General features: G+C 36.5%; 1 protein-coding gene across 1 annotated transcript in view; it reads right to left on the bottom strand.

Annotated features, from left to right (window-relative positions):
* Positions 1-801: 801 nt before the first annotated feature.
* Positions 802-12,900, bottom strand: part of LOC127215597 (phosphatidylinositol 3-kinase C2 domain-containing subunit gamma-like) — an 89,359-nt gene continuing 77,260 nt past the window's right edge. The window contains 2 exon segments of the mRNA XM_051176000.1: positions 802-974; positions 12,182-12,257. Coding sequence (XP_051031957.1) covers positions 802-974; positions 12,182-12,257 — 249 coding nt within the window.

The raw sequence follows: 12,900 nt of genomic DNA on the forward strand, positions 1-12,900 counted from the left end.
CCATTTTTCTCTTTGAAGAGGAAGAAATACATCTAAGTCATAAGTTGGGGACTAAGATCAGAATGTAAAAGTAAAACTAAAAGTACAGTGTGACTTTTGGCTGGAAACCCCAAGGAACTGTTAGCTTCCCGAGAGACAGAAGACAGATTTATGGGCACCATAGCAAGGGACAGCGGGTCTTCCCATGCGCTCACTCCCGTTAGCCACAGCAATTATTGGAAACCCCAAGCCATTCCTGCATTGGAAACCAGTTTGTTTATCCCCCAAGCCATTCATGCTTCCTCAGAGACTGTTAATGGGGTTTTCCTGAACCTTCATTTTGAATATAGCCCTGTGTTTATTCAGTGACTTTTCCTGCAAGATTCGATAGCCTTTCCCATAAAGATCATGTTCACACGAGACAAAATCAATGCGATCGGCTGCTTGGTGCTCATCTAAACTTAGTTGTTAGACCCGTTTCTGCTGTGGAATGTTCATTCCTTCATACTGTGGGAAGATGTGCCGCTGTGATTGTTTAATAAAAAGCCAAACAGCTAACAGCTAGGCCGGAGGACAGAGAGCCCTAGGAAGAAAGAAGGCTGACCCCAGTCAGAGGTGGAAGAATCAGGAGATGAAGTAACGAGCACATGAAAGAGTGTAGATTGAAAAGTATGGGTTAATTTAAGCTATAAGAGCAAGTTAGAAACAAGCCTAAGTTGAGGCCGAGCTTCATAATTAATAAAGAGTCTCCGTGTCATTATTTGGGAGCTGGCTGGCAGGACAGAAAAACACTCGTTGCACATTCCTTTTCTGATGTTGACACTAATGACCCAAAGGAGGCAGGTAACTAACTGCTCCATGGAGGGCGCTAGGTCTCTTTCGACATGGGAGGAACTTACGATAGTTTTTCATGTGCTTCACTAGGATGGTGAGCTTCGAGTCCTCGTATGTCATCACTAACTGTACCTTAGGGTTGTTGTCTGGAAATTTTTCACCTGAAAACAAAAAAAGGAAAACATAAACAAAAACCAGTTAAGTCAGAATTATCTCAGCCCAGAATCCATGAAGCATTTAAAGACTAAACAGGACCAGCAGGAGAAGACAAAGGGAACATTCTTCACACGATGTCGAAATAGTCGGAGGGTTCAGGATGCCGGGTGCTTAGACAGAGGTGGGACTTGTGTCTCCAACTCTTGACCTCTCTTCCTGATAGCCCTTGTGCAGTTTTGATTGGCATCATTATTTAAGCAACTATTCAAAGTTAACACTTCCATGTAATTTTCAGTTGTCTTTTTTCTCATGAACCATTATGATCAGCTTAAGAATTGGAGGTTAGAGACTAAGTGTGGTCTTTAATACATATTTTATTTTAATGTGTGTGTGTGTGTGTGTGTGTGTACTCACACATAATGCAGGTGCCCATGCAAGCCAGGAAAGTGCATTAAGTACTGTAGAACTTAAGTAACAGTTGTGAGCCACAGACATGGATGCTGGGGATCCAAACTCAGGTCCCTTGGAAGACCAGTACATGCTCATACCTTCTATGACATCTCTTCAGCTCAGTAGTGACCTTTAGAAACCAGTAAATCTGGGGTTGTGTGCTTCCACAGACATTCACTATGACTAAGCCAATCAATTTCTGTCCTAAATGACCTAGTTCTGAATGGTTGGAGTGAATAAGTGACAAAATTCAGGAGTTTGTGGCGTGGTAAGCACTTAAAGACTCTTGGAACTGCTTGCAGCCAACCCACATTAGCGTTCACCTCTGCCTTTCCTGTCTTATAGAAACCAATTTAGATCCAATATCCAGCCTGCTCGGTCAGATCCTCCATTAAGCCTCCCCTAGACTTCAAATCTGTTTGTTTCTAATGGTTACTGCTATCGACAGCAATGTTTATAAAACCAGCCTTTGGGTCAAAGTATCTTTTTATTTTAAAAATTCATTTTTATCTTGTTGGTGGGTAGGTGCATGAAATGACACCTGGAGTGAATGAACCTGAGGCATCATGCTTAGTGGCAAGGGCCTTTACCGTTTCACTGGTCCTGGGATTTGCCTGACACCAAAGTGACTTTGTATAGTTGTTTATTAATTTAGTTTATTCCTAACTATTATTTTACATTGTAACTCACATATTTAGTCCTTAAAACATTCTTTGCCATGTCCTTTAGAAAGTTTTTGTTTTATTTGCTTCCCTTAAAATGCTCTTGGCCAGTATTTTTTTGTTTTTTTCTTTGGCTGTTGAACTGTTCTCCTCTTTCAAAAACCTAGCCAGAAAGTGAATATTTCTGGGTCTACTTTTTCTTGAACACTCTGAGCACAATCTCTGACAGTTCATACTTAAATTACAATTATTTTACATGTTGTCTAACTGATTTAGATCTATCTCAAGACCTACGTCTATGCCTCCAAAGGGACATAATGTAGCACGACTAATTAAAATCCAGAGAAATATATTGGGTTCAAGGTAAAGATCGGAGAAGGCAAAACAACCAGCCAGTAGCTCTTACCTCTACCAAGGCTGAAATGGAGACCCTGTCTTCCCTGTGCCTGGAAACTGAATGTCACTTGAGACCTTTGCTTCTTCCGTATATTGAAGGTGTGAGCTCTGTTTCTCTTTTAGGATAAGTCAGTCTCATGTAGCCCTGGGTGGCTTTGAACTCATAGAGATCCATCTACCTTTGTCTCTCCAGTCCTGGGATTAAAGGTGTGTGCCACCACTGTCCAGCTTCCATGGCTAACTAATGTGGCTGGCTTTGCATTCTGATTACAAGGCAAGCTTTATTAAATCATAAACAATACATCACCACAACATAATCTTCTAATTGTTTTATAGTACACACACTAGGAATTTAGTCAATAACCAAGTAATATCAATTTTACCTTGAGCCATGTCATTATGTCAATAAAATAAAGACTTTAATTTTTAAACTGAAATTTTCTGCTTTTTTTTTTTTTTTTTTTTTTTTTTTTGCCCAAGGAGTAAGCATAGATTATTGTGAGTCTAATGATTTCCTTGATTGTCTTTGGTTGTACAGATGTTGAAGAAATTTAAAGAATACAATTATCCCATTTTGGATGCATTGTGGTCCTCTTTGTTCAGTGATGGTTATTCTAAACTCTCTCTTCCTTTCCGTTGGTTAAGACTGTACCAGCAGGCTGTGCACTTCCCGGGTGCCTCTTTCATGGTTACTAGAACAGGTTATTCATCACATGTAGGTGATAATAATTTTATTATCAATTAATTGAGTTTATAGATAATAATGTGGATTACTGATACTTAAAGAGGCCCCTCATTGAACCAAGGGGACATCTGTTCCATAAATATATTAAAAGTCACTTAAATATCCCCATTATAGTGATTGAGAGACACTGTAAGTTGATTACCACTGAAACAAATTACATTTCATAGTAGAAAAATATTAGTGAGTATTAGGTATAAAGGTGCTAAAAATACTGATGGCTTCTTAATGTACAATGAATATTATATTTGAATTAAGGAGTAATGAAGTTATTAAATAGAAACCAAATGCATTTAATGAGAGAAGTTTTAATTTAAGGGTAGGACATTATCATAAATTTATGAGAGAGTGCCTGAACAGTAAAAGTAGGGTTGCTGCTTTCTCTGACTGAAAATGATGTCCTCTGGAGAGACTTCTTCTGTGGTCCCCTCCTTCTCAATGGTCCCTTGGCCATCCAGCCATGAGGACAAAGGGGGCAGAAGTGGCAGGTGGGGCCTTGTCTGGCCCGTGAGCATGATGGAAATGGCGTTCTGGGAGACATCTTCAGTGAGGCTCTCAACTTTATTCCAGTGTATATGGGATGGGAATGGTAGCTAGGGAATCACCTAGTTTGCATTAAGTGCCCTGCTCCTATCATATATCTGGATTAGTATCAATATGGTCCTCTCAAAATAGCTAGAGTATGTCACCAAATTACCTGATGGGTAATAGAGGAAGAATGTTTGCAGGGGAACTGTGTCAAGGGTCATGCCAGAGATAAGTCAGGCACCCGGGCCTCAGAGACATTCTTTGAATAAGGTCTGGTAGAAAGCAGGAAGCACCCCACTTGGAGCGGGGACTCCTCCATGTTGTCAAACTCACAGAGGGCTGCCAGGCCATGGTAGAATGCAAGCTCTAACCAGCAGGCCTCCTAACACTCTATGGAGAGATTATTAGCCAGAGATTGTGTCATAGCATTGGGGAATTCAGAACCCCAGGAAAATCTAGGAATCCTTAACACCTAATAGGTTAGTAGTAGAGAGACTTGAAAATATTGAGAATGTGCCAGTCTATGGCAGGCATCCACTGCATTCTCACAGCACATCCTCCAAAGCCATGCAGATCAAAACTGGCTGATCCCAAGTGCTCACATACCAGTGTTTACCTGAACAAGATCTGTACTAGATGGAGCCAGTTAAAATTCCAGTGTGGCTGACAAGGAGACCCCAAAGGCCACAATCCCTAGCTGAGGAGCTATTGTCAACTGGGCGGGGGAGGAGGGAGTATTACTTGTATTTTGGGGGTGTGGCCACCAGTAGTTTGCCCATGCCCTCAGTGTGTTACTCCACATCTGTACACAATGGGAGCCACTAATTGGTGCCAATAGGCTGTAAGAGGAAAGAACCTGAAATTGGAAAGTGGTTGGTTGTGTCAGGAAGGCTCAGGAGAGGTGAAGGAATGGTGGATGGTGGCTATGATTAAGACACACCACATACATGTGTGAATTTTTCAAGAATAGATTAAAATACTATTTTGAAAAAACTAAGTGGACAGGGACAAAAGAAAAAGTGCAGGACTGAGTTATCTCCAAGGCCACAATTATCGCAATTATCAGCTGTAACTGGAAAATGAGAGTCCCGGTATTTAAAAAAAAAAAAAAGAAAGAAAAAACAGTTTGAATGAAGAGATCGGGGAGGAAAACTTGAGAACAGCTTGGTACAGAGAAAGGGATGGTGGAATTGTCTGGTCACTGTGGGGATTTACAGGCCACTCTGGCTTCCTTCTGGCAACATCAGGACTGGGAAGGTGTCACTGAGCCTAAGTATGTCTATCTGGAACCCAGTAGGTTTATATAGAGCCCTGAACTAGAAAATACTGTATTCCCATTTCACAAAAATAGCATTTTGAACTTTTTTCCAGAAGATATTTTTTCCTCTTGTGATTAAAGGTAACAAATGAATTGTTAAAGTTTGAAGTAAAAGTCTTCCTATGCCTAATGTATATCTAACCATTGCTCTAGTTGTCTCTGTATCTTTCCAGAGAGAGTCACATCCTTTCCCAACTGTCCCATAAAAACAAAGACAAATACTCCATTCCTCTTCTCCATCATTGACAAAGGCCATGGCATATTACCATTCTATACAAAGTGTGTGTGTGTGTGTGTTGTGTGTATATATATAATATAAATATATTATAATATATTATATATATTATTATATATACATGTATATAATATATATTATTATATTATATTATATATATTATATTATATTTTATATACAATTTTATATACAATTGTATATACTTCTATACAAAGTGTGTGTGTGTATATATATATTATATGAATATATTATAATATATAATATATATTATAATATATACATGTATATAATATATTATATTATATTATTATATTATATATTTTATTATATTTTATATAAATATAATATATAATATAATAATATAATATATTATATAAAATATAATATAATATATAAATATATTATAAATATATATAATATATAATATAATATAATATATATATTACATTGATATTACAATAATAATTTTTAGTTTTTATAGTATATCTTCCACTATATGGGGCTATTGCCATTTATATGACCAGTTTCACATGATAGACAGGTGGGTCTTTCCCAGTGAGGTGTAGGCTTCGTGAACCGTGTTTCAGGGTACAGCCTCAAAGTCATGTCATCTGTGCCAGTTTTTGAATATTGTAACAAAAACTCAATAGCAAGATTTTCTGGTCAGAGTCTACTTGCCTGTGCAATTTTGATAAATATAACTTCCATGGTGCTTGTACCAATTTGTATTCACCAGAAGCACATGAGATGCGTGCTGATTCACAGCTAAGATGCTAATTAAGTTGTTGGGGTTTTGCCAAGCTGATCACACACACACACACACATACACACACACACACACACACACACACACACACAGAGAGAGAGAGAGAGAGAGAGAGAGATGGGGACGGCATCTATATAGTTTAATTTGTATTCCCTTTATGAATGAGGTTGAGCATCTTCTCATTGGTGGAGAACCACTTGTATTTGTGTGTACTGGTCTTCCATAGCCTTACTTTTCTTATCTGTTTCTAGAGGATGATTACATGCTAAGTGAACAAATCTTTGGGATGAATCAGCAATACTTCACCTCCTCTGCCTATCACCATTGCATTCTATTTTTGCTTTGCTTAAGTGTTTACTGCCATGCAATATTGTTAAGGACTCTGAGTTTTACCGTCAGCCATCACAGTACACTTTTATAAAGGGTTGCCTTCAGGTTTTCTTGGTCATCTATGATTCATTATTTGCATTTAACATGTCTTCCTCACTTGTTATTTACCCTGTAGACTGAGGGGTGCATCATCACGATCCCAAAGCACAATTACTGAGCTTCCCCTTTCCTTCTGGTCACATACTAAATTTATATGTTTATTTGTCTCTATTCACGGGCAACATACAGTAACTTTTATACTTATCTATTCATGTGTCCACTTAGGCACAGACAACACATTGCTTGAATTTTTACGGATTTTAATTTTTTTTAACTCCACCTCTTTTCTTTGCAATAGTTTTGAAGACTTTTTTTCTGACTTTTCTTTGTTTATGAACTATAAAATAAGATTACTATTCTGCTAAAAGTAGAACTGTTAGTGTTTTTAAATAATGAAGTGCATTAAACACATGTCATCTTTAGATGTTGAGTTTGTCTCTCCAGGATGTACATTTCCTTTGTCCTTTACAGTCCTCGGTTCTGCCTTGAGGTTTTCCTTTAGGCTAACCTATTTCCTATTAAATCCATTCTAGGCATTTCTGTGTGAATGCTATTGATGGAACTATCTTGACTTTTAAATATTCCAAATCGTCATTATATCTGACATATTTTATAACTATATCAAGAATGTCCATAATAAGATAGATTATAGGTATACACCAATTTATAGCTGTTGTTTTCACTAAATTCTTTTTGTAATGTACTTGTTGTTGATATTTCTTTTCCTAGATATACAATGCAAAGTTTATGCTTCTAATTTCCTCTTCTACTTCATTTGTTATTTAATAAGTACTTTTGAACCTGTCATGAACAAGCCATTGTACTGTTAGAAGAGACAAAATTCCCCCTTTGACCCAGCATGTGAAAAATAAAAAAAATAAGCACAATAAATAAGTAAAATTTATAAGAAGGTGAACATAAATAACCCAGGGGGATAAAAGCATTGGATGCTTCCAGGATACAGGCAGGTTACAATTTCAACACATGACCATGGAAATCTTTATGGAGAAGATTAATTTTGAGAAAGGGCTGAAAGGTGAAGGAGTGAGCCCTGTCTTGCCACTAACTTTCTACACAATGTAAACTGATTGTTATGACCTTGGGTGTGACCTTCTTCTTCATTTTAACGGGTGTGATTTTCAGTGTTTTTCTTCTTAGGTTTCCCATTCAAAGGCACACACACTATTTCTTTTTACTTTTTGAGTGTTTTAAAAGGAAATTTGATTTTTATCATATGTCCTTTAGGTCCACAAAAACGAGTATATGAGTTTTTTTTTTTTAATTTTTTATCTCTGTATGTATAATATAATATTAATATTAATACTAAATGGCTTCTGGCCATGTTGGATTATATTCCTTTAGCGTGCTGATAGACTATTTTGTCTAATATTTTATTTAGAGTTTTCCATTGATATTCATGAGTGGTACTTCTCTCTGATTTCTCATTTGCAGTCCTTATAATTCTTGAAACTCTTGGTATGGATACTTCGTTTCAGAAAGCAAATAGGAATAATATCCCCTTTCTTCCTCATCATTAACTGTTTAAGCACTGGTGTATCCATCTTCTCTTAAATGTTTGGGAGGCCATCAAGACTCTACTTGGGCTGTTTGCCTTGCATGATGTTTTGAAGGAAGATTCTGTGGTTGCTGGTCAGCTGGGCTAAAGAATCAGCAGTGACTGTCAAGATCAGCATCACTGAAGTAACATCAGTTGCTAAAACAATGGATGCTACTCTGCTGAGACTTGGGAATTTGGGGATGCACTGTCTTTTGACCCTAAAGTTGTTAAAAAGAGATGTTCATGTTTTTAAATTTTCAAGCATTATTGTTTTCTAGCTTTCTGAAACAATTACTCATTTTTCAATAAATCATGATTAAATGATAGTGTCTGCAATATGCCTATTTTCTGAAATTTGTTGAACTCTTTTTGGTGGCCTGATAGGCACACAGAAAGATGATCTAGTCTCTGTTTTCAATATGAAGACAGCGATGTAAACCATCCACTTGCATTATTCATTTTACTTTAGCTTTGGTATGAGCATACTTTTTTTCTTACTCAAGAAGTCGTGTGTCAGAATATTGTCTAATTAGTATGCTTCTGTTAATTTTTCTAGTGTCTCACAACTCCTGCTTTATATATATGTCACTGTAACATTATTTAATGAAGTCATAACATCTTGTATATTTATTGAAAATTTCACAGTCTAGGGGAAGGTTCAATTATTTATTTAATTCTAATAGAAGTTTCGGGACCTAAACTTTCCTTTTCCTTGTCAATATTTTGACCTCTAATTCAATTTTTAAATATACCTATGGGAATATTTAAAACCTCAAAAGTTGTTTTAGGTGTATGTGTGTGTGTGTGTGTGTGTATACATGTGTTTTACAGTGAATATAAATCCACACAGATTTTTACATTGTATCATGATATCAATAGCATTTAATACACTAACTTGTAGAAGACAATTTCCCAAGTGGCACTTTAAAAAAAAAAATGGTAGTGGTTGGAAGCTGTCACATCCCAGGAAATTTTCCATGATGTCAGGACTGTGGGAAGAGCAACATGATTCTGAATTTCTTCTTTTCCTTTTATAAAAATAGTAATCTACCTTGATAGAGATTATCACCCTGTTTCTGTGGATGTCAATGTTTATTTAGTAATTATTTGGGAAGCATTTGTAGTCAAGCATACTTGGGAGCACACAACAGTGTGCACATAGACACAATTTATCCCATCAAAGATTTCTAGTCTGTAAATAAATACATACGCTTAGAGTCATCATGGGAATAAATAACTTGAAGGGCACTGAGGAGTCGAGGATTTTGTTCTAGTATGTGTAAGTAGACTGACATTTGACCAAAAAAACCAAAATAAACAAACAAAAACAAACAAACAAAAACCCCCAACCCCCCCCCAAAAAAAGGTATAGTCTTACACTATAGCACAAAATTGTGTTTCATCAGACAGCAAAGTGCAAGAACTATCAATATCTCTCAGATTGAGGGGGGACCTGTTCCAGTTTGTTTTCTGTTTCTATGATAAATACCACAAACAAAAGCAACTCAGGGAGGAAAGGGTTAAAGTCTATCATCAAAGGGAATCAAGGCAGAAATTCAAGGCACAAACCTGGAGGCAAGAAATGAAGCAGAGGCCATGGAGTAATAATGCCTGACCCTGTGGCTTGCCCAAACTATCTTTCTTATATAGCTCAGGCCCACTGGTCAATAGATGGCAAAGCACGTAATGGACTGGGACTTCTTTTATCAATAAGAAAAACGTCTTACAGACATGCCCACATACCTGTCTGATGGAGGGAATTCCTCAGTTGAGGCTTCTCTCCCATGTGTGTCAAGCTGACAACTAAGATTACCCAGCACACACATAGTCTTTCTGTGATTTTGTAGCACATATCTAGAGACATGGGTATCCCAAATCAACACTTGGGTAGAGGTGGCCTAAGTCTGGAATTTTCATTGGAGATTGTTCTATGTAAATCGGCATGCAAACACATTTTAATAATTTTGCCCTATAGTCATTTGACAGCATAAGCTTAAGTTTTCAGGCCACGTGAGAACATAATACTTAGGTAAACAGGCTTTCTGCCGGCATCAGCAGCTATTCTGTGACAAAAGATTGAGAATCCAGAATGATGGAGGAGGAAATGATTTGAAGAGCAAAATAAGACACAGCTTCCTTTGCATTCCTGCTAATTGTAGTAATGATTTGCATATCCTGTTTGGGAGATGTGTCCTATTGTTTTAAGACAATAGGCTGATTCTCATAGGCAGCCTATATCTTAGACATGGCAAGAATCAAAATCTGTTGTCATTCATAACTATTGAAACAGTTCTTGAGTATTGATGACATAAGAAAATTTAAAATTGTAAACTCTCCACATGCTGCTTTGATTTTTATAATAACTGTCCTAATTTTGGGTGCATATATATTCAGAAATACTGTGAACAAACCCAAATGTTGACAAAAGGGTTTAAAGTCTTGAAACAAAAACAAGCTTTTTTCTTTCCTTTTTTTTTTTTCCCCTGGAAGGTCTTCAGTGGTAGAGGAGAAGCCCACACAACTCTCTTTGGAAAATATCTCTAGAATTTAACAACTTTATATTTTGTTTTTTCCAAGTCTGGTTATTAAAGTTTGTAGTACTGATGGCAGTAACCTCTCCTCAGGTATATATATGTTTCTCTTATTGGTTAATAAATAATGCATTGTTAGCAAATAGGAAAACAAATAGGCAGGACTAGGAAAGGTAGAGGATTCTGGGAAATGTGGTAGAGTTATGATGTGATCTCGAGAAGAGATGATGCAAGTCTGGTAAGACTATATATATATATATATATATATGTATATATATATATATATATTAGTGATTATGGATTAATATTTAAGACAGAGCTAGCCAATAAGAAATGCCAACAGCTTTATATAAAGAAAACTGATTATTTTCCTTTTTCCTTTCTATTTTCTCCCCTTCTCTCCCTCTCTCTCTGGAAGCTCCCATGCATTATTTCAGGAGTTATATAAGTATGGAGCAATGTAGGGTAGGAAAAGGAGTCCTTGATTTAAGGTTAGTTGTAGTGTAATAAGAGAAACTTCTCAGTTGCAAACACGGTCACATAGTTTAATAAACAATTATGCCAAACAGCAGATTTCTCAGAAAGTTGTCTACCTAAGATGCCAGGTATGAGCAGGTGTGACAAGCACATGCAAATAATCATAAACACATGGATAAAATGAAGAGTGCGAGTTGAAGGGAGGATTGGTTATGGGTGGAAAACTGGATTTATAAATACGGATTAAAACCAGCAGATTTAGGGCTGAAGATGATTCAGTGACTAAGAGTGCTTGTTATTTTTTGTTGTTGTTGTTGTTGTTTTTTAGAGAACTCAGATTCAGTTCCAAGTACCCACATCAAGTTACTTACAGCTGCCTGTAACTTTAGTTCCAGGGTATCTGCTGGCATTAGGCTTCTGCTGGCATGTGCACAAATATGGTGCACATGCATACATGCAGGCAACCACATATATAAATAAAACTAATACGTTAATCTTTGTAAAAAAAAAAAAACTAGTACATTGTTAGATTGCCATTTGTGGTTGTAGAATGTATTACAAATGCTTGAAACTGATAGAACTTTCAAAGGAGTCTCTGTAAATCTGGGGGAAATGATCGAATGTTTATTAGAACTCACACAGGACACATTTGGAAGAGATTCAGATGGTGGACCCAATATAGGACTTTGTTCAGGAAGTAGAGTGTCACCAGGCTTTCAAACATGAGTGAAACACCTTAATGGCCCTTGCTTATTTTTATTGTTTGATATTTTTTTGTTGTTGTTGATTTGAGAGGTAGAGGTAAAACTGTAAGATTCCCTTGCTAGTTAAAAAGATTCTGTCTCTGATAAGCAATTTTAATTAAAACCACAACTAATTGAAGAGGGGAATTAGTGTGGTATCCTGTCATGATTTCAAATGGACAAACACATCTGTGTTTATCTTAGCTTGAAGGTCATATTCTCAGGGGGTTCAAACTCCAGAAATGGTTAGGGAGAAAACATTAAGGTCTTAGCCTTGAAAAGACATCATCATTTGAAACTGAAGACGTTACCCATGAACCTTTCCTATGGTTATATGCACAATTGTTGTATATGATATTTGTGATGAATTCACTTGCCTGGGTCCACAAGTGGAGAGTCTTCAAGCGTTGGTTGTGTATGTTCAGAGAGAAAAAAATTAAGTACACAATCACTCTGAAAAAAAAGAAGATAAAATACAGTAGTAAAATATTTCTTCATTTCTTATACTTACCTATTAATGCTGTTCAGTCTTGCATGAAAACATTGCTATTATTATATGATTTCTAATGAGCATATGTTATGAATTCCATAAGTAGAGAAAAATTTATTTGCAACCATACTGTCAATATAATTCTGCTGTGAATTAAGCTAGTCTTTTTATGTGGCTTGAGATCAATTATATTTCTTCAAGAGATTCGAGGTTGCTATGTTGCTTGAGGTCATCATAAATGTTTACATTCTGTAATTGTATAATTATCCACAAATCTCACATCTCTCTATCCTGGAAAATATAAAGCTTTAGATAAAGATTTCTGAGAAAAATTTCTTTCGAAATGGCATAGTTGCTTGCTTTGTGAGAAATCATTACTCAAGTTTCAATTCAGAAAGTGTTCACTGGTGATTGAATTCCTTCTCAGCATCCAGAAATGCAAGGGCATTGTAAGAGACAGGTAGATGCACAAGGCAATGTCTCTTTTAGGATAGCCGAGGGAGATCAGCATTATTAAAGGGAACAAATTCTAGTCATGTAATATTTGAGGTATGAAAATGGGGATCATTGCAAACAGACTGCCTGCCATTTAACTTCAACTCCAAG

Source organism: Phodopus roborovskii, unplaced genomic scaffold, assembly GCF_943737965.1.
Source record: "Phodopus roborovskii unplaced genomic scaffold, PHOROB, whole genome shotgun sequence".
Classification (NCBI taxonomy): Eukaryota; Metazoa; Chordata; class Mammalia; order Rodentia; family Cricetidae; genus Phodopus; species Phodopus roborovskii.